General features: G+C 44.2%; 1 protein-coding gene and 1 non-coding gene across 2 annotated transcripts in view; both read left to right on the top strand.

Annotated features, from left to right (window-relative positions):
• Positions 1–7,275: 7,275 nt before the first annotated feature.
• LOC144225432 (U4 spliceosomal RNA) lies at positions 7,276–7,417 on the top strand. Its single transcript, XR_013333303.1, has one exon. It is a non-coding gene; the product is annotated as a U4 spliceosomal RNA (small nuclear RNA).
• A 6,540-nt stretch (positions 7,418–13,957) lies between these two features.
• NTM (neurotrimin) overlaps positions 13,958–22,869 on the top strand; it is a 943,759-nt gene continuing 934,847 nt past the window's right edge. Inside the window, exon 1 of the mRNA XM_077756517.1 lies at positions 13,958–14,212. Within this exon, the coding sequence (XP_077612643.1) occupies positions 14,131–14,212 (82 nt within the window). The 5' untranslated portion in view covers positions 13,958–14,130. The remainder of the gene's footprint in view (positions 14,213–22,869) is intronic.

Raw genomic sequence — 22,869 nt, 5'->3', positions numbered from 1 at the left:
AGAAAGAGGGAGAGTATATTTGTGAGTGTGGATGTGTGGGTGTGGATATGCAGATGTATAACTGTTCTTCCAGCTTTTATTAAGAATCACACCTCTCAAGAAGATGTGGTCTATCTAGACGACGGAATACTACATGGCAATGTGAAAGAATGAAACCTGGCCATTTGTAGCAACATGAATGGGACTCGAGGGTGTTACGCTGAGTGAAATAAGTCAGGCCGAGAACGACAGATATTATAGGTTTTCACTCATATGTGGAACAGGAGAAACTTAACAGAGGACCATGGGGGAGGGGAAGGGGAAAAATAGTTAAGGGAAGGGAAGGAGGCAAACCATAAAAGACTCTTAAATACTGAGAACAAACTGAGGGTTGATGGGGATGGGAGAGAGGGGATAATGGGTGATGGGCATGGAGGAGGGCACTCGTTGGGATGAGCACCAGGTGTTATGTGGAAACCAACTTGACAATAAACTATATAAAAGAAATCACACCTCTTGCCCCGTGTCGGTGCCTTACTTGTGCAGTGACATTTCTACAAACATTTCATTTCTAATAACATCAAATACAAACACACTCATTAAAGCCGCTTTTGCTCATAGAAGCCTCTGTGACTGCATGATAACACCCCTGGATTGCTGTACCAGGCACGAACCATGTCTATTTGTGTTCATTTCTATTAATAGTGACAGGAGGGTGTGCACGGAGGTCCCCAGAATCTCCAGTTCTCCTGGACACAGAACTCCCTATTGAGTGGGGTGGGTGCAGCAACACAATTCTGCCTGGAACCATTTCTTCTTCCATATCTAGTAGCCAGTTTCAACAAATTTTGATATTTTATTGGTATATGCCACCTCTAGAAAGCTTTTCTGGACTAAAAACGAAGATATATCGAAGTCCAATTCATCTGTCAAGAATCTACTCTTAATTTAAAAAGAGAAAAAAAGAAAAAGAAATCACAATTAGAGCAAATAAAAATAACAATTTTAATGTAAAATTCATCTTTTGTTTCCAAAAAAGTTTCCCCCGAATACTTATATCTGTCCACTTGATTGAAAAATAATGCTCTTCTAATAGGAGAATCAATATATACTCTGTGGCTACTGAGTGCCAGTGGTTTTACATATATGCTGCCTTTAATCCTATGAGGCTATTCTTACTCCCTAGTTCACTAATGCAGGGTCTACAGCTGAGCAGACTCAAATCTCCTGTAAAACAAAAAAAAAAAAAAAGCAGAGTAGGGACTTGGGGAGAATCTAGCTCTGCCTCACTAAGACCATACATCTATTCTGCCTTTAGACCTCTGATCTGTCTTGATACTTTCTTCTCTCATAATGTGGCATTTCTGTTACTGTTTTTACTATCATCATTACATTATCTCTGTGTTTGTGATATTTTCTTTTTTGGTCTGTATTAATGATAACTGATGCCTGAACCATAGAACAAGGGCAGGGAGTTAAGGAATCTGGGTTCCAACTCCACCTTCACTACAGCCTCATCATTTTTGACTGGAAGCTTCTCTTTTCATTCTCTCTCTTCATGATATCTGGGTTCTATTTCTGTCCCCATCACTTTTCTAAGATTACTTTCAGACCTAACATGCTATCATTTTCTCTATCTCAGTGTCCTATCCCAAAGCAAAAATGACAGTAACACATATTGCAAATATTTTATGAAAACATTAGGAAATAGAACATGCCAACACGCTTTGAAAATAGAAATTCAACTTTGAGAAAGATGTACAAGCATTAGTGTTGTGGTTCTGTCCGTAACGATAGTCACAGAATAATTTGCAAAGGATTTTAAAACTCATTGATTTTATTTCCCTGCCATTTAGTCCTTACATCATCCTAATCTAAAGCTCACACAGAATGGTGAGAATGACCTGCACACAAGGGAGGGACAATGGATCACAACTCTAAGAGAGACAAAGGACAGACTGTATGGGGAGGTGGCTCAGAACACTCAGGAATGATTCAGGCAACTGTCTCTGTCTTTCTCCTGGGCATAAATCAAAGACTCTAGCTTTCTAGGCTGCCAATTCAACACCTTTTATAGGCACTTAATTCACTCAGAAATTAAAAATATATACATACTCCTTACAGAAAGTACCATTATTCTTCAGCATGACACATGATTTGATTTTAAGCCTTTATATGTCTCTTCTATATCTTACTGTGGGTTAGAGTCAGTCAAATGTCTATGATGAATAGCTATTGCTGCCTGGGCTAGTCACCTCCCACATAGACCCTGTTGATACCCTCCTGGAAGAATCTTTATGTCTTCATCTCTGAAAAAGTCATCAATGGAGCTGACAGAGGCAGCACATGGACGAGTCGGTGGCTTGATGAGAATACACCATGCCCTCTTACCACCAGATCTTCTGTCTCCTGCTGCCAGAGGCCGACTCCAGCAGGTCCAGGGGTCCCTGAAGGATGGACAGTGTCGGTGAGGGAGGGATGAGGGAGCCACGAGAATCTTTCTGATCACCAGGCAGGCATCTCTGCTCTGACTGGGGCTCAACTTTATTTTATAATTAAGTGTTTGGGGGACTGCACAGAAGTGGTATTTGCCTTAGACAATGATTTCTGATGACAAACTTTTTTTGATATGTAAGAATTTCCCAGAACATAGATTTGTAGAAGACTCCTGCATAACCTTTATCAATAGTGATTGAGGTAGGGGATGTAGATGCTTATCCTATGGGGAAGGAAGGATCTTTAGCATACAAGACAATATTTTTAGCATAAAAAGGGTGAAGTTAGTTCTTTGAGAGCAGGGGTCAATAGCTTGTTTGCTTAAGGGGAAGTATTAAGAAAAACATATCTTCCAGGAAACACAGTGTTTGCTCCCATAATCACAAAAGAAGAAGTTCCTACAATAGGTTCCTTCACAAGGTGCAATCATCATATTCAGAGCCAGAATAAGTCACTCTCAATACTGACTGACAAAGATGTCTTGGGGGTTGGTGCTCCAAGCGGAAACAATTGGGTGATGGTGGATATCTGTCGCCATCTGACCCTTAAGAGTCTGTGCACCTTACCTTAACCCCATAGGGAGTTCTTTCTCAACCTATGAGCTCAGAAACGGCTCCCAACATCCTGCCTTGCAGAGAAATATTCAGAATCACTAAGATAGCTGAGTTCATAATCCTTGGCAAATCCAGCCCCTCAGGTTTCTATCCTCACCCTCTCCTCTCTTTTCCCTACATCCATATACCTCACACACTCTTTTGATCTCACTGTCACCCCTTACACTTTATAAGAAACCTCTTCACCCTAAACTTTCAATAATAGACAACAGCTTAATTTATCTACCACTTCTGGGTAAGATTTGAAACTTTCAGTTACAAAGAAGGAAGACAATTTTGGGGTGGAAGAGAAATCCAGGGAATATTACTTGAGCAGAAAAGTTTTCACAAGGAGATATTCAATCAAACTTTGAACCAAAGCATCTAGTTATACTCTGCAATAAAATAATTAACACTGGACAAGGGGTCAAAAGAGTTTACTCCCAGTTCTAACTCTAACTTGTATAAATTTAAGCATGTTATTGCCCTTCTCTGGACCACTTCTCAGTATGAAATGAGTATGAGACACTGACAGAAATGTTCCCAAGCTGTTTATTTCACAATGCTGTTCAAATCTGACTGATAAAGCTCAGCATGGTTTTAGATAATATTAAGATATTATGAGGTCAAGTCATGCAGAAATTCATAAAGCTTTCTTCAGACCAGACTTCTCCTTCCCATCAAGTTTTTGAATTAGATATGTACATGGAGATAGGTGATCAAAGGCAATAAGATGACATGTAATTGTCAAATAGGCTAAGTCATCAACTCCAATATAAGGAAGTAGGGCTGGCCCAGGTATCTCAAGAATGTTCCCACCTTCCTCTAAGTTCAAGCTTGATTCCCACCATTGCACTATGCTCTGTTAACTGCCTGTGGACAGTGTGCTACAAAGAAGAGTTTGCTGGGGCCTGTGTATGTGCCAGAGTCACTCGTGCATGTGACCTGCTAAAAGCCCAGGGGACTCTGTCCCAGGATCTGACCAGTTAGAGTAGGAAAAGCAAAGGATGGGAAACTGTCCAAGTCCACAGGGCAGGGGACTGGACTGGAGTAGGGGAGTTTCCTTTGAGAGAGTGATTTGATTTACTATGCATTCTGCCATATGGGTCACCAGAAATACAGATTTTTATTGCTTTCACTTTCTTGTTCAGAATCAACAGCAGCTATGCTTCTCAAATTCTGTTCCAGTCTCTTAGGCATTCAAGACCCTCCAGTTTTGACCCAAACTACATGCACTCTCAATTCTTTGGACACACAGCCTCAAATCCACCCGAGCTGGATAACCTTGATTCCCACAAGCACCATGTTTCCCTCCAACCTTTCACTGAGCCATTCACTTCAGTTTGAATAAACTCCCAACTTCTCTTTTTTAAAGTTGATCAAGGCAGATGTCTTTCATATAGCTCTCACTGATCCCATAAGGCTGCTGTGACCTTTCTGCTTTGAGTCCCAGTTTTATTTAGAATATAGGCAAGATTGGGGGTGGGAGAAGAACAGAGTATTAGGTGTTCAGAAGACCTGACCAAATATTACCTGGGCAACTGTGGACAAGTTAGTTACCTTCTTTACTTGCACATTAGGGGTAATGATAGTCACCCTCTAAGGACACTGTAAGGGCTAAGTAAGAAGGTACATATGAAATAACACAGTCCATGGCACATGAATTGTTCATTAAATGGTAGTTCACTCTCTGCACCCACATATTTAGAAAGAGGAGGAATCTGGTCCATCTTGACGCCCTCTATGACCTTACTTTAATTTCAATTTAATAATAACACTGACTATTCATTTAATAAAATATAGGGCCTCAGATGTCTACATCTCTACCTAAGGTATCATATTATATCCAGATATTTGCGATATATCGGGGAAAATAATGTAGGAAGAAGAAGAAAGCAAAGGAAGTTTGTATTCAAACACCCGCCACATGTACCCTCTCAGCTTGTACTCTTTCAGTTGCAAGTAACAGAAACTCAAGTCAAAATAACAAGCAAATAGGGGAACCAGGTAGTCTGAGGGTGTGTGTCTGCCTTCAGGCATGACTCATCCTACTTTCAGGGATGCCCTCTCATCTTGGTTCTACTTTCCTTTTTGTTGACTTCATTTCCTTGCAAACTTTCTCCGCCTGTAAGGAAAGATACCCCTAGTAGCAATGCCTCTTTCCAAAAACACCTAGAAAACTCTCAGTGAAGAAACTGATTGGCCAGGTCAGAGTCGTTGTCCACTTCCACACCAAGAGTGTAGCAGAGCAGCCATGATGAAACCACATGGAACGGATTCTCTGATGGACAAAGGAAGGAAACTGTGCCAGGCACCCAAAGACATCGCTCTAGTTCTCGTCCAAGATGGTGATGTGAGAAGACCCTGGACTCAACACCTTACCAAATCTACACCTATTTATATGGCAATTCCTCCTGAAGAAGAACCGAAGGGTGACTGAACAGTTTCTGCACAATACAGGTAGAGAGACCACATGGAAAGAAAGGCCACATAGGCAAGAGAGACAGAGACATGGTAAGGAAGAGAGTCCCCAGTACCTACACTGTGAATGGTGGTGGGAGGGATAGTACTGAGGAACAAGAGCAGATTCATCTGCCCTGGGGCACAGAAAAAAAAGCCACAGCTTAAAAGAGCAACTAGAATACAGGATTCAGCATTAGGCTCCACCAAACAGTAGGGGACCTGCTGGAACACTCTTGGGGTCCACAGTTTATGTCCCCCTCCATCTTGATACCATGAAAGGAAGTAAGGGCCCTGGCACTATGGCCACCTCAGTGTATCTCATCTTGGCCCGGGAGTTCTGGGCCATAGGGGAAAAAAAAGCGCTATGTTTAAAAAAGCAATTAGGATATAAAGGAACTAGCTCTAGAAGCCTGCAGGCAGGCAAGCTGCTGAAACCCTCTCTGGGTTCCAGTGGCTGGTGAGTGCCATGGTTTACATTTCCCCTCCACCTTGAGAGAGTGGATGGGAGCAAATTCTAGGTGCCCTAGCTGGCCTACTGCCTCCTTGACCCCCAGTCCCCTAACCCACACCAACCCCAGCCATCCCACCAAGGTGTCCCCAGGGTGGTGGACACTGAGACATGCCTGGTCCGCATTATAGTTCCAGTGGACGCGACAAGGTGACACAGGGGCAAAGCATCCCCGAACACTCCAGGCCTTTGTTATTTTGGCTTCAGGTGGTTTTCTAGAGAAACTCCAGGACCTCCTAGCTCACACCTGCTTCAGCTCCAGCCACCATGTGAAGGAGCCCTCTGCATGGAATTCCCCAAGATTCCCCAGGCTGCATCCCATCTCAGCCCCAGGCATCCCACCAAGGCATCCCTTGCACTGAACATGAAGAGACATTCTGGCCTGTGCCCACTTTAGTGACAGCTGTCTTGCCATGGTGTCCCCTATGCTGAGCACCCTGGGACCTCCTGGACTGAGCCCCATCTCCAGCTCAAGCTACCCTACCAGGGAGACTTCTGCGCAGAGAGCCCCCAGGACCCCTTCCGTTGAATTCACTTCACCTTCATCCATCTTGCCAGGAGTCCCTCTGAATGGAGAGCCCAGAGATTGTCCTGGCTCATGCTCACTTCAGCTTTAGCTATCCTTCCAGGATGTTCTCTGCACAGAGAGTTCCAGGAGTGCCCCCACCCATATCTGCTTCCAGTCCAGCAATCTCACAGGGCAGTCCCAGCACAGAGTGCTTCGGAATCCCCAGCCCATGCCAGATACAGCTCCGGCCAGCCAGCCAAAGTCACCAGGCACACATAGTCTACACAGGGGATTACCATACGAGAGACCATTCCTTCAAGTTTAGGAATAGAAGCAAACACAGAAAGTCAAGCAAAATAGGGAGACAGAGAAATGCACTCCAAATGAATGAAGAAGACCAAACCTCAGAAAAAGAACTAAACGAAATGAAGATGAGCAATATTCCAGATAAAGAGTTGAAAGTAATGATCACAAAGAAAGTCACAGGACTGGAGTGGAAGAACTCAGTGAGAGCTTCAACAAAGAGTTAGAAAACGTACAAGAGAGCAAATCAGAGTTGAGGAATACAATAACTGAAGTGAAAAATACACTAGAGGGAATCAATAGTACACTAGCAGATGTAGAAGAACATATCGCCAAAATGGAAGACAGGGTAATGGAAAGCACCCAAGCCGAATAGCTGAGCAATAGTTAATAATAATAATAATAATTTTAAAAATGAGAATAGGAACTCTGCACAGTGGCAGTATTGTAACCGATGAGGTTTGTCCAAGGTGCAATTATTGCTAATTGAAAAAAATGAGGATAGGTTAAGGGATGTCTTGGACAATATAGTGAGTAAATATTCATATTATGGAGATCCTAGAAGGAAAAGAGAGAGAGAAGGGAAGAGAATTTATCCGAAGAAATAATAGTTGAAAACTTCCTTAATTTGAGGAAGGAAGCAGATATCCAGGCTCAGGAAGCACAGAGAGCCCCCAAAAAGATTAACCCAAAGATATCCACGGCACAATACATATAATTAATATGTTAAAGTTGAAAGATAACATGAAAATTTTAAAAGTAGCGCGAGAGAGGCAGAAATTATGAACAAGGGAAACCCCATTATGGGATCAGCTGAGTTTTCAGCAGAAACTTCATCAGCAGGGAGTGTCATGGCACATTCAAAGAGCTGAATGGGAAAAACCTGAAACAGAGAACACTGAAGCCAGCAAGATTGTCATTCAGAAATAAAGGACAGATGGTTTCTCAGAAAAACAAAAGTTAAAGTAGTTCATCACCACTAAACCAGTTTTACAAAAACATGTTAAAAAGACTTCTTTGGGTGGAAAAGAAAAGGCCCTAATTACACTTGTTGGGATGAGCACGGTGGGTTATATGGAAACCAACTTGACAATAAACTATAAAAAAAAAAAAGGCCCTAATTAGAAGTAAGAAAATTATGCACAAGAAGATGTAAAATATGACAACATATACATAAAACGTGTATATAAAATAAACCAGAAAGCATGGGTGTAATTAGCGGTGGATTTCTTGAGAAAAGCAAACAGCTGATACAAACTTGTTTAGGAAATGACAAAGGAGAGCAAACTTCAGGAAAAGTAAAGGAAATGATAGAGAACTTAGCAATGTAAAGGAAGAGGTTACGAAAAGCAAACGAGAATGACATATCAAAGAGAGGTATGTTGGAAATTAAATAGTTATAAGAATTCCACTTGATTTCAACACAGATAAGAAAAATTATTAGCAGAACATGCACATGTACCAAAGAGATGAAACAATTAGGTGGCATGCACTGAGCAAGAAAGGAGTACATATAAAGAAAATTAAACTATGTTTGAACAAAAACAAAAACAAAGAAAACAGTTCCTCAGCCTCCTACAGAGCCCAGAGGAAACTTTTTGGTAATAAGCATCCTGAAGGCAGTGGTTCTTTCTGTGAAGTTCTTACTGACTATTATCCAGGAGTGATTTGTTTTTCAAGCAAGCTGATGACAAAGACATGGGGCCAATGTGTATGTTAGACATTACAGGAGGGCTTTCATCCTTTTCCGCTGGGTAAATGCACATCAACTCTGTGAAGTAGATATTATTATTTCCACTCTAAGGGCAAGATGGGAGGAGATGAGATGAGAAAATTGAAGATCAAGGAATTGAAGCTGATAAGTGGAATTAGACTCCGATCCGGGTCTTCTGATTTTTAAGTGTTAAATTCTTTCTGTTATACTACTATGCCATATTGCTTCTTTTTGAGATGATGAGGATAATTCATAGAAATCAAGTCCAGATGACTGTGCCTGTAATTCCAGTTAGAAAACACTGAAATTTGTGGGAACGCAGATTTAAATCTCTGTGTCCTTAATCTCTGTGCTGTGAAGAGTTAGACTTTCATTTTCAGTGTCAGCTTGGGCAATTTATCAGTAAATCAGGAAATCTCCTGAGAGAAGTCAAATTCTCAAAATAGACCCCATATAATTCATTGGTACCCTAGACCGAGTCCATTCACATCACAAGTGACCATATCAGGGAGCCACATTCAAGATGGCTTTTCAGGGAAAGCCCCTTGAAAAGGTAGAAGGCTGCCTTCTTCCTGCCACAGATCTCTCCCTCCCTGACTTGAACGGCGAGTCAGAGCTGGACCCCCCTGAACCCCAGGTGTGTGGAGGGCAGGCCAGCTCCGTCCCTCCCCCTGAGGCAGGGCTCTTCCCAGCATCTGAGTGCGTGAGATCACCCACGGCCCTGAGCCTCAGCTGAGGCCGACCACAGCGGGCAAACAGCAGAGCAAAGCAGAAGCTTTTGTTAAGTCCTGAACATTATTTCAGCGCTGCTCTTTAGATTTAAGCTCCTGCAGTTCTTTCCATAATAGCTGAGAGAAATAAAAAAACACTGCCCACACCCCCTTCCTCCCTCCTTCCCACACACCATACACACCTACCTCCTCCCCCTCACCGGGGCTTTCTGTCTGCGAGTCCTCTGGGCCTGGAACAGCACACGTTCACTACTGTCCATCCCTCCTCCCAGGACTGGTGGGCTGTGGTTCGGGCTCAGCTGGCATTTGGACAGTGGGGCAGCCAGGCCCCACAGTGACCCTCTCGGACTTACTGTCTGCTTCAGGGAGGTGACAGGTGTGCACGGGGGCAGTTTACAGAGAATCAATCCCTATTTGTACTAGCTCACTGCACACTGTGTAGAATCTTAAGCTACTTGATGATGAAATGCCGTCTTGGCCGCCCTCTCCTCAGAAGTTAGAGACCTCATCTGTTTTCCTCGTCCTTATTCCTTATTTCTTATGCCTTTTCCTTACTCCTTATCTACACATAGACGAATTATTTCTGTAGTAAAGTTCTCTTTTCTTCAAGGGGTGTGGATGGTGAGTGACTACCTTGCTGCCTAAACTTTGAGGTCCCTTTCCTCAGTTTAATTTTGTCTTCGGACCACTCATCATCCTTTGACCCTGGAACTGGAAAGTAAATGGTACGTAACGCGCATCTAGCTAATCCAAGAGGCAAATTGAGTCCTGCAGACACCTGATTGGAAGCACTTACACCTTCTGACTCAGAGGAAGGAGCTCTGATTGTTGAGCAAGGAATGGCAATTTCAAAGTATCTCCTTCCAATCAATCAGAGCTTCCTTAGCCATTTCTCCTCACATCTAGTCATAGAAATCCCAACCACAGGCACAAGCCACCCCAACTCAAAAGGGTACGACGCCTGCTATTTGGGGGCAGTTGCAGCAATAGAGATTCCTAGCTCCGGACCTGAAAGGCTCTGAGACTAAAATGGAAAAAGGATAAGAAAAATTCTGTTTTGATGAGACCCATTTCATTAAGTAAGAGATGGGTCTGGCTGAACTTTACCCCTCTGTGCACAGCCCAGGATCAGCGTTTCAATTTGTAATTACATCAATGAGCTGCCAAGTGACCCAACAGGCCCAGATAGGTGACATTGTGTTAAACCCCATGACAAAGGAGAGGAGAAGATGGCTTCTCCAGGAGGAGGTTAACTGTGTGCGTTTGTGAAACATGAAGGCCATTGGGAAATTACTCTATGTGGTAAATTCAAGCATTGAAAGAGATATAGCTCTCTAGATAGTTTAGCATTTAGCAGCACTCAGAGCCCAAATTAGACTTATGGTTTGGCAATCCCTGAGGGTATATTTTGCCTTAGGGAATGCACAAAGTACAAACCTGAAACCAGGAATCTTAGTCCACAAGCACTGGTAGCTTCTCCCAATGATACTTGGGAGATCACATCAGTCTCGGTTTGGTAAAAATAGTAAAGCAAATGAAAATTAGTTGATGGTTATGATGTATGGTGATGCTTATAATGGAATTCGCATCACTGTCCCCATTTCAGACCTGGAGTTGATATGACTCAACCAAAGGCCCGTAGCCCCAAGGGGTCAGAGCCAGGATTTGAACCCAACCAGATTAAACACCGGTCTGTTCTCTCATTCCACAGGTCATACGGATAATGGCAAGTGTCTGTTGAGTATTCCTATCCTGTGTCAGGCATGGTTACATCATCTTTGTGTAGAGAGTCACTGACGTGGATCAGACATTAGGTTACATTTCACATTTTGTTTTATCTTTAAAAGATTTTATTACAGCACAGCAGGGCAAGATGGGAGATCTCCCACAGGTGTCTAGAGCCCCAAATTTAGGGGATGCATTTTCATCTCTAATTTTTAACTTATGGTTTCTCTTGCCTGCAATATTCTTCACTCTGCCTTAGATATAGTCTCTAGCTCACTTTTAAAGCGTATCATGACTTTTACCATCTTTATAGAACTTTTAAGACCTTTGTATCAAATAGAAAACAGCCATCTATCATTTTTTCTGCATTCTGATAAACTTAATTATGTGTACCGACCATTTGCAATTCAATTAGCCTTAAAAACAATGTAAGCATTTTTCTCTATTGGTATATGTATTTCATATAATTTGTAATCTCATATGCTATTGAAATAGCAAAAAACATATATATAAGAATGATATCTACTTGGGTCCATCACAGTTTTTAGCATAGGATAGTATTTTAAAGATTAGTCTGAGATGTAAATGCTGGGGTTCAAATCCTGGTTGCACTGTGTACCAACTGTGTAAATGTGGACATGTTTGCTTAGAGCATCAACGTTCTCATCTATAAAATGGGGAAAATAACAGGTGAGAACACTTCATAGGTGAGGATCTAATGAGAAAAAAAAAAAAACATGCAAAACAGTAAGCGCCATTCCTGGCCCAGAGCCAAAGCTCAAAAATATTATTGTTGTCACACATACGGACACTTAATAAAAATTGGCCAGTGTGCAGGTTTATTGGAGTTTAGGGTGAAGGCATTTACAAATGTAAATGTCTCTGCCTCTGCAGGGAGGGACTAAAGACTTATGGATAACCCAAGGTCTTTATCATCATTCTGGACGGCAGTGGGATAAAGTTAATGGAAACTCTCCTTCCTTCTGTACAGTACTGTTCACTGTTGCCACAGCCATTCCAAAGCATTTAATTGCACATGTCACATGCTGAGCACCACACAAAAAAGACGAAGGGAGAGATAAAATTCTCATCCACTGGGAGCTCACAATATCAAGGACATTTTGATGGACATGTGAATTAGAACATAGTGGCAGGAAAAGAAAAAAAAACCGTTAGCATAAAACACCTTTAAAATGGAGAGATCCCAGAAATTATTCAAGCCCTCTAACTTTACGGATAAGAGGCCAAGGATCACAGAGGTAAAATGAGCTATCCATGGTCCTTTGGTTTGTGTGAGCTGAGACCAGGTCTTCAAACCTCACTGCTCTTGCACTCAGTCACTGGCCCGCACACTTCCGGGGCATCACACAGAACCTCATAAACTTGTGTGGAATGGCAGTACTGTTCTCATTTTGCCTGTACGCTCTTAAATGTAAACAGACAAGAAGTACTTTTGTTCTATGCAGTTCAGGAATATATGCATTACGATTACTATAGGGGTTACAAGGAAGTATAGTTATTAGCTGTGGAGATTTGGAAGAAGTACTTCTAAAATGTATGTCGAGACATCATGAGGTATATATTTATCAGAATCACCTAGGAAGGGTTCTTTGAGGGGCTAAGTGTTCCAGAAGTATATTCACATTGTGTAACTTCCTTTCCGTAAGAAGAAACTAAAAATTCTTGGGGCGCCAGGGTGGCTCAGTTGGTTAAGCGTTCGACTTTGGCTCAGGTCATGATCTCACAGTTCATGGGTTTGACCCCCGCGTCGGGCTCTGTGCTGACAGCCAGCTCAGAGCCTGGAGCCTGTTTCAGATTCTGTGTCTCCCTCTCTCTGACTCTCCCCTTCTCACACTGTCTCTGTCTCTCAGAAATAAATAAAAAAAACTGTTAAAAAAATTCCTATCAACCTCCTGGTCCTTAGAGTAAAAAGTCCCCCTAGAAGTCATTGTGCCCATTTGAATACGTCTGTCTGATTTTTATTCTTACCCATCACCAGGGAAATGAATGTCGGCAACTCTCTGAGGACATTTTATAACCACACTCAGAGAGTCCTTCAGCAAGTCTGACTTAAATCTGTCTTGCTGCAGTTTAAGCCACAAACCTTATATTATTCTTTTTAATGAATGTAGGTTGACTGCAGCATATAGAATAAACTTATTTCTTGTTCTCTTTTGCAGAAGGTTCCCTGTATTCAGACTGCAGCTCTCCAATCTCATGGCCTAATCCTTTTTCATGGTATCATATACACATGGATGACTTTAGGAAATAAATTAAGTGAATGAAAAATAGGAGTAATACAGGGATTCTGAAACACAAGTGACAGCAGAAGAAAATAGAAAGTTACTTATTATTTTCAAAGCAACTAAGTAGGAGGTTGATTGGGAAAAGGTGAAAGATGAGAGAGAGAGAAAGAGAGGGGGGGGGGGAGAGAAATCTGTCACTGAATGATATTTTCATTGGAGAGGAAAATAGGTACCAACAAATGAAATTTAACTCCTCTTTGCAAGTTTCACCGAGCATGAAAATATCCCTTTAAAATTTCCTGTAAGCCGCTGCTGGCTATGGGATTTTTCTAGTGCACAGGGAATCTGAGTTCAGGAAGCCAGGGAATGCCAGAAGGAAAGGGATTTTTTGAAGCTTGGGGCTCTGAGACTGTCAGTTTAAAAAATGAAAGTAATATAGAAGGGGCAAAGTGGCATTTATCATTCCTTCTCTCCAGGCTCCTGTCTCTTTAATCAGCTAGCCTGATTTGCCCAGTAAATGATTCCTGAGTGAGTGTGTGTGTGTGTGTGTGTGTGTGTGTGTGTGTGCCGGCGCGCGTGTGTTGTAGCTCTGTCAATCCTTGGATTAGAACCAATGATTGCAGCTTGTAGGAGGGCTGTCCAGGGCCAGATTGTACGATGTGTCTCAGTGCCAGAGTATGAGTAGAGATAATTACTGAGAAGTCACACTCTCTCACACCCTCGGCTTTCTTGTTGTGTCCTTCAGCAAAACAGTGGATTTAAATCTCCTTCCAACAGCTTGAGAGCAACGCAATCTGTCAGGAAAGAAAGAAAGAAAAAACCGAACCTGACAAAAAAGAAGAAAAAGAAGAAGAAAAAAAAATCATGAAAACCATCCAGGCAAAAATGCACAATTCTATCTCTTGGGCAATCTTCACGGGGCTGGCTGCTCTGTTTCTCTTTCAAGGTAAGAGCTTGCTATTGATTTGCCTACAGTAGACTCAGGAATCGTACCGTGTGCTTTATATGATTCGCAGGCTCCCTGAGTCGGCTTGCTGCACGGTTTGCAGGTGGAGGAGAGAGCGTTTAAACAGCATGGCTGGGACTTCATTCTCCCTACCAGGCTGTGAGAATATTGATTTGATTCTGGCTGCTACCGGAATGGGGGAATGTATATGCATAAGTAAAATGTGTCTGGTGCTCCTGTTAGGTGCGTGGCTGTGTACTGGTCTCCTTGGCTTTATGTACATTCTTGCACACATACACAACAGAGCACGCATGCAAGCAGGGGAAAATTACAGATTCAGAGGACATCGGGGTTGCCAATGTGTTGTTTATGTTACTGGGAAGAAATTACAAGAGGAAACTTTAAATATCGGCCAGTAAACTTGCAAAGCTTCTAAAAGGAGCAAACTGAAAAACGCAGGCTAGGAATAATCAGGTAACTGTGCATCCTGTAAGATTCTGGCCAGAGATCCAGCTCGGAGGGATGAATCAATTTGCAGCAGAGGTGGACAACTATATTAGTTTGGAATGTGTTTGGGGGTGTGTTTGCGGTGGGGGCAGCGGGGTTGGGGAAGATTAACAAGCTGGTAAAAGGCAGTGGGAACGCTCAGGAGGATCTGAAATTCAGGAAAGATTTTCCAAGTTGAAGGGAGAGAGGCGATAAGAGTTGAATGCTAATTTTCTGTTTATTTATCTGCGGAGGGAAACCCAGGCACTGGGGCGCCAGTTCAGGGTGGGTTTGCTCCCTGGCCCAGGGAACCCTTTGATGTTGGTTGCACTGCCTTGGGGTGCATTTGGAATCTGCTTCAACCTTGAGTGCATTTGCTGCACCGTGTGGCCACACGCTCTGTTCTAGCTCTGACGTTCCAGCAGCGGTATTAGCTGCTCACCTGCTTGCTCTCGCCCACCCTGTCCTCTGGAGGGTCTGACTTGGGTCTTTCACATTAAAGGTGCTTGAACTCATCGGGATTGAGACAGGCAGAGAAACTTTCCCTGGGTGGTCCAGCAGAGCTGGCAAAGAGGATTCCATGCAGAAGCACAGTCCTGTGCCTTGTATTCCCAGAGGAAAGTTCAGTCTCACCGGGTGAAAAAGCATGGGGAGTCCCACCCACCTCGTTCTCTTCTCTTACCGCAATATGGAGTTCTCATGGTCTTGCCTGTTCCCACCTCTGGTCCTGCCGACCCCTCTCTGAGGGTAGGCTTTGGGGGCTGCCTCTGTCCCCTGACATACGCTGCAGCGGCTACCACGCGGACCCACACCAGGTGGGCAGAGAGGACCAGGCTGGGAAGAATCAGACGCATGTGTACCCTTGGCTGGGGCTCAAAGAAGAAGGCAAAGGGGTGCTGGAGGGATGTGAATCAGATGGCAAGGAAGTTCACAGTGGTGGATTTTGCAGGAATATCCTTGATGTCATCTGCTGCGCTCAGCCTCAGAGGGGCACTGGCCTCAGAATCTCGCTCCTCTCCCATGGGAGCATTTGGGTGTTAAGAGTTAAAGGAGCCCACTTGAAGGCATCCTTGACTGACTCGTCTTATGTAATATGGAACAGCAGCAGCGTGTATGCACATGTATGTGTGTATGTGTGTGTGCATGGGGTGGGGGTGCACACCCCTGCTTGTTCTGGGTTCATAGGGGCTCACCTGGTAATAGCAAAGCCCCAACACTGGCAGTGGGGAAACTGAGTTTAGGGCTATGCTTCTTCATGCTAACAGAAATGAAAACTAAGTAGACAGAAGGCAGAGTGAAGGGTCAGAGGAAGGGAAAGGGAAGGTCCCGAGTCCTCAGAAATTTCCATCTGTCCTGAGGCCCGTGTCTCCTCTGTCTATACATCAAACGGGAGACAATGGCCAAACTTCCACCATCAACAGCCCCCTTTGGCAGCATGCCAGGAGCCCCAGGGCCATACTGAATTTACATATAAATTAGCATACATGATTTTTTTTTTTCCATCAGAAATAAATTCAGGGAAGCATAATATTTGCTCATACTTTGAATAAGTAGATGAGTAGAAAGTAGCGGTACAAATTCTCCAGGGTGAAATCTGATTTTGTGGTCGTGTTCCTCTCACGGTGTGGGGTTAGAGGTGACCGGGCGGGGGTGGGGGTGGTATCTTAGACCTCCTCACATTCTACCAAATTTGACTTTCCTTAGGACAATAATGGCCTTATTTGTGCTGTACACCTCGAGCCAGCTCTGAATAGGTTTCAGTGTGTCATAATAAAACGGGCTGCCCAATTTTAAGGAAGAATAACCCCCAAAGACCCCTGTACCACATGCCAGTTGGACAGGCAAAGGTGATGTCTGTTTTCTCTCTCAGGGGACGGAAGCTCCAGTCTGCCAGCTATCTCTTATCAAACTTACAGAATTACTGAGGCAGCCCGGGTCTTGCCTGCAATAATCCACCCCTATTGCATTGACCCAGTGGGACTAGTTAGAATGCAGTACACATTCCAAGGCAATTTTTTCTTCTCTGTTTTTGTTTTAAGCTGGCTCTTCCTAGAGCTGCTACTTCCTGGGTTTCTTGCCTTCTTAAAAGAAGGGGTCCAGGGCTAGTGGCATATTATGGACCCTTTCCTGACCCTCCCCTCCCCTCCCCCCACAACCCAAGCAGCAACCATGATCCAGCTTAGAGGGGGAGGGAATTTCCAAGGGAATCAGCACTGATTAGTGCCGGGCAGGAGGGAGGGGGTGATTAGCGCCCTGGGGCTCTGGCCCTAAGACTCGCCAGGGTTGATTAGCCAGCAGCTCCTCTTTCCTGGGAATAGGAGCCGGAGGGAAGCTGGATTAGGCGGCTGTCCTTTTCAGCACACCGCCCACCTTCTGCCACTGAGAGGCTCTGAAAGGAATGGCTGGTAGCGCGGCAGCCCTTCTCTTTCTAGAAACCCGACCATTTCTCCTTCGAAGGATTAATGCTCCCTTTAACACCTTCCAATGAGCTTGGCTAGATTCCTGTCTTACCTTTCAAATTTCCACTAATGTCCCACATCAAGTTGAATCTGCCCACGTGAGATACAAACAGGCAGGGGGGAAGGGAAAGAGGAGATGGGGGCTAAGTTCAAGCTCTCCTTCGGCTGGCGCAGATCACACAGACCCCGTTCAGCTGGGCAGATGGGCCAACTTCCTGCCACTCACAGGAAACATCGGGTGCCAGCAGCAGCCTGAGTTGGGTAATGCTTCTGAGATGTGAGCGAGGCAGATGAGACCATAACAATGTTTACAGGCAAAGTGAAAAATCTGTGTGGGATGAGGGGACCCTGGGCCTGATGTGTAAGTATGGTTGGACACTGGGGGTGCGGGGGCGGGGAAGGTCCGGGGGGAAAAGAGACAGAGGAATCTCACAAAAGTAACAAAGCAGACCCTGGAGCTGCCAGCTCAGGGCAAGTTAGAGGCAAGTAGTGCACAGCCCAACAAATGCAGCTCACCTTCATCCTTCGTATTCAGTGACGGGCCTCTGGGCATTTGATCAAGGGTGACTGGAGAGTCCCAGCAGTGACCAGCAGGCCTTCCTGCATGAAGACGTTCTTAGGAGTGCAGCTTTAGTTACCAGGGGCAAAACCTCGTCCTGGTGGTAGGCCCTCCTTTTTTGACACTGTTAAAGCCAAATATAAGCCTGGGGTGCCTGGGTGGCTTAGTCGGTTAAGCGTCCAACTTTCGCTTAGGTCATGATCTCGCGGTTTGTGGGTTCGAGCCCCGCGTCGGGCTCTGTGCTGGCTGCCAGCTCAGAGCCTGGAGCCTGTTTCAGTCTGTGACTCCCTCTCTCTCTGACCCTCCCCTGCTCACGCTGTCTCTCTCTCTCTTAGAAATAAATAAAACATTTAAAAAAAAAAATGAAAAAAGAAAAAAGCCAAATATAAGCCTGAGAATGCCTTCTTATGAGCTGGACACCTAGCCCCTGACTTCTGTTATCTCTCAGTAAGCCTCTCCTAGAACGCTGAGCCACGTCCCTGCCATCCTGCGCTGCTCCAGAATGTCTTCCAGACGTTCCCTGGGCTCTGTCCTCTACACACCTGCAATCTGGCTGCCCAGGGTCCCAGTGACCTGGGCTGGGACCGGCTACTTGTCACAGATGGCCCAAACAAACCCGTGTTGCCTCCAGCCACAGCTTATCCATTGGGATGCGGTGATCCTTCCTAAAAGCCTAAGAACTGGTAACATTTCTGCATCAATATGAGGCACATGATTCTGGCATGTACAGAAAACGCGTGCTGGAATGATCTGCAGCACTGGTCGCTGCCTACTCATGATGAACACGCTTTGGGTGGGACCACCTCGTCTGGGATTTGCCTGTGTTCTAGTTTGTTTGTTTTTTGTTTGTTCGTTTGCTTGTTTGCTTTTGGTTTGGCGTTCATGGCCTGCTGCAGCCCACCAACTAGAATGCCAAAAGTGCAGACAAACTTTGCTTTACATCTAACCTCAGCAACGGCCCTACAGACTCTTCAGACACTGTAATGAGCATGCCTTCCAGGTTTCACGCCAGTTCTGGTGGCCTGTGTGAGGCTCGGTGGGGAGCGTGTACTTCTGAGCTCAAAGTTCCCTATGTTTTCTGTAGGGGAAAAATCTTTCCCTCTGTGAGCCTGTCTCCCCACCTGCCTGCCAGGCTGGGGAGCAACTCCCCTGGGTGTTGTAAGGACTCATTAATGCTTGTAACACTCCAAACATGTGGTGCTAAGTGGAACTCCATGCTGAGACGGGTTGTATTTACGCAGTTTACTTCCTTTCTGCTCTATTGGCTTGTTAAATGTTTACTTTATGTCTATAGTCATTTGAAATTCAATAAAACAAATTAAACATAAAAGATGGAAACATGCAAAAATAAAGTAATCGATGGCATATGGGTTAGATGGGGTCCAGTGGTGCCATTGGAGCCGTCCTCCTCAGGTGGTGAGTGCTCCCACTCTCTCCCATCGGCAAGCATATTGGGAAAGAGCAGAGGGGCTTTGGGAGGAGCTTGAAGAAGGCATGCCTCCCAACCGCTTGTAAAAGGAGACTTCTGCAAGGAGGTGCAGTGCCGGCTGTGCAGGTGGCAGAGAGGAAGAGAACGGGGAGAAGAAAGCTGGCGCTAGGATTTTCAGAGGGTAAAGACAGTTCCGGTCTGGATTGGAAGAAGTGGATAAAAGGACTCAATCCTCTGCTCGGACTATGATTTTGTTCAATAATCTCTGAGGGCTTTATGTTTTATTTTCTGTATCTCTGTATTTATTTATGCAACCTTCTGGATTAAGCCCGCTCGTGCTATCATTGCTTCAACCGAAAACAGCTATGTGTTCATCCACGTTCCTTCTCATTCTGTCTCTCTCCATCTCTGCCACCCTCTCTCTGGCCTCTCTTCCCCTTTTCTCTTTTTCTCTATGTCCCCTTTTCTTTCTTCCTTTCATTTTTTCTTCTCCTCTATGGGAAAAATAATTGATCAGTTGACAGATCTAGGTCATGCTGGCAAGGGTTGCTCTGCTTCATGCAGGCTTGCCCAGGAGAAGGAGGGAAAGTCTGTCTTCCCAGTCCGCCAGGAGCCCAGACGATGCAGTGCAGCAGGAGGAGGGGGGGGACCGATGAACGGGTGGGCCAGTTCAGGTGTCCCCAGCAAGAGTACCTGAGACCCCATTGATCACAGAGTCGTCAACTGTTCGATATACGCGACACTCTAATTTTCCATATCCGATTTACCTCTGCCACTTCCCCTGTTTTGCTTGGCTTCTACTCCCTGCCTGTTACAGTTTTCCTCATTTTTCTTTCTACTTCCCCCTCCTTTCCTCTTTTCCTTTTCTCCTCCTTCCAAAACCATGACAGATCACAGATACTCCCCCACTTAAGTCATACTAGAGAGATGGCCTTTTGTTTATTTGCAAGGAGAAAAACAGAAACCCTGCCAGAAGAACTCTGTAAGTCATTTGCAAACTGCAAAACAAACCAACAAAGATTCACATTTTCATTGCTGAGAAGAGAATATTTCAAGAGAGACTGTCAAGCTAAGAAATCAAATATTGGAAAACACATTCTTTAGCACTGTTACTAAGGACAACTTAGGTTCCTAAATTTGATTTTTTTTCTTCTCTAAGAGTATTGCCTGCACAGTAATAAAAGACCGTTCAAAGGATTGGTTGGTTTGGGCTTCAAAGGCTCATTCAGATTCACTCTCCGGAGATGCTGCCTTTGCTTTGTCTTGATGGTGCCACCAAACTCTAACCCAACACGGACCATAGCTGTGTATGGGTTCATTGATTCAATCACCCTGCAAGCGTTTATTGAGTGCCCGTTATGTTCCATGTATAGTTGTAGGTGGTGGAAATAAATGCATCAGTGACTAAAACAGACCCAAGGATGAAATCAAAGACAAGAGTAGAATTTCTAAAATTTGGCTTGATTTGCCATCCTTTTAAATAGTATTCAGAAGTACCACCAGGAGTGCCAGAAACGAGGGGGAAGAATGAAAGACACAGATTTTGGGTTGCAAGAGAGCAACTAACCCTTGATCCTTGTTTTCTGTAGGGAGCACTGGGAGAGGACTCACAACTGTAGTTCTGTGTTTATAATAAATAAGAGGTGCTGCCTTTGCTACTGGGTGCTGTCTCCTGCCAAGAAGGAACTCATAGGTGTTTGATGTGCCCTCAGTTAGTATGTGAATGATGAAAGCTGGTTGAAGTTAGTTGGCTTGGTAACAATTGTCTTTTGTCACTCAAGTTATTAGTTGATTCTTGGCACAATGCCACCCTGTCTGGTAGTTTATCCATCTCCTTTTTGCCTGTTTTCTGCATAGAATTAGAGGTAATGGGAGTGCGGGAGATACTTATATAAGACCAGGGAAGGACTTGTCTCTGGCAGCTAGTCTGGATGAGGCAAATGTTATGCAGGAGACCTCTGTGAGGGACTCATAACTCAAGGAATATTTAAGATAATCTTGCTTCTGAGAACCCTTTTATTTGCTACCCACTCATCTCACCTAACTTAGGGTTCCTGGAATAATAAAAATGCATCATGATTTCTTTGCTCTCCTTTGGTCTTATACTGCAGTTGGGACACCAGCCTTCTTCCAATCCATCAACTTGTGTTTTCAGTCATATGTACCCAGAGGGAGAATAGCTTTTCTTATGCTCACACTGTGTACTAGCTGCCCGCTGAATGCTCTAGGATGATTGTTTACCTGGCTGCTTCTAGCTGCATTTCCATAGAAGTGGTGGTGACTGTTTTTACCTTTTCTCATGTAGAGAACAGATAACTACCTTTCTCCTGGATCTTGAGTCTTCCAGTCAAGCAGCCAACATCTCCTGACCTGATCTCTGAGACTGAAAGGTCTTCAGGGAATTTACAGTATTTACATTTTCTAAGCCAATGGTTCTCAAACTCGGTGTATCAAATGGCCTGAGGAGCTTTATAAAAATACCAGTGACTGAACCCTATCACAGACCACCAAAATCAGAAGTTCATCATCAATAGTTTCTAGAGCCCTGCAAGAGGTTGTAATGCATGGTCAGGTTTAAGCTTTGGATCTCTAAAGTCATCTGAAAAGTTCTATGATATTGCATAAGACACATCCTGTATATGAGCCTCAGTTTCCACATCTCTAAAATAAAGAAGTTGGTCTAAAATATTTTCAAGTTTAATTTTAAGTTCAACATTTAGCGATTTTGCAAATAGTCTTTTTGAGTATAGCACATGAAAAGTAGTGCTGTTAGAAAAACGTATTCAAAAGCAGTGTTTGCTTGCTGGGAGCTAAGAATATAGACATAGTCACAGACAGATGACCAAAGTCAGAATGTGTGAATGGTGTGTGCAACGCAAACACTACATGCTGTAGCATATATATTATATCACATATCCATATATGTATGTATTTCTTTCCCATCTTTTGGATGGGAAAAAGGGATTCACTTAGTCACAGCATTTTCCTCCCAGAGGGAGGCAGGAATGATAAAGATTCTTAACCGATCCGTCTTGTAAGAGGAATTAGGAGCCACTTGAATATAGGTCAAGAAAGAATGTGTTAGAGCTGGATTTAGAGGGTGCTAAGTGATGGTGAACCTTGGAAGAAGCCCCATCCCTTAGTGTGAAGATTTGCACATTTCTCTTCTGCTTAGGTTCTGCCACTCTTCCCCAAGAGCCGGTTAGCCAGCAGTGCTGTTTCCACTGCTCTCCTTCTCATAAGCAACAAAGGCTCAGTGCTGAGAACCTCAATGGCAATTTTGCAGTTAGTGTGCTGGCCAGAAGTGATGCTGCTTCCACTCCCCCAGCCAGGTTGGTTCCTGCAGTGCATGCACAAGTGAAAACTTGCCTGTTTTTGATGGAGTCAGCAGGCTGGGAGGCACATGGGAAACAGAGCTACCATGCAAACGTGTGCCAAGGGCAGTCTCTGCGTAATTCACAAAGTGCTCACACGGCTGGCTCCCTAAAGTGCTCACACGGCTCTGTCAGCCAATCCCGGAGTCACAACTAGCTCAAGCCCAGAAGAACTTTCAAGATGGCTTATTTCAATATCTCCCATTACACTCTGATACCTCAACAGTGCAGGTGCAGTGGTCCAATAAGGGGAAACGTGTCTCTCCAGATAGTCTATTGTACTTGACCATTAGATTTCAGAAAGACAGGAAGAGGAGGAAGACAAAGGAGAAGGAGAATCCGTCTTCTTA

Source organism: Crocuta crocuta, unplaced genomic scaffold, assembly GCF_008692635.1.
Source record: "Crocuta crocuta isolate KB4526 unplaced genomic scaffold, BGI_CrCroc_1.0 scaffold172, whole genome shotgun sequence".
NCBI classification, from domain to species: Eukaryota; Metazoa; Chordata; class Mammalia; order Carnivora; family Hyaenidae; genus Crocuta; species Crocuta crocuta.
This window is presented reverse-complemented; position numbering and strand designations above follow the sequence as displayed.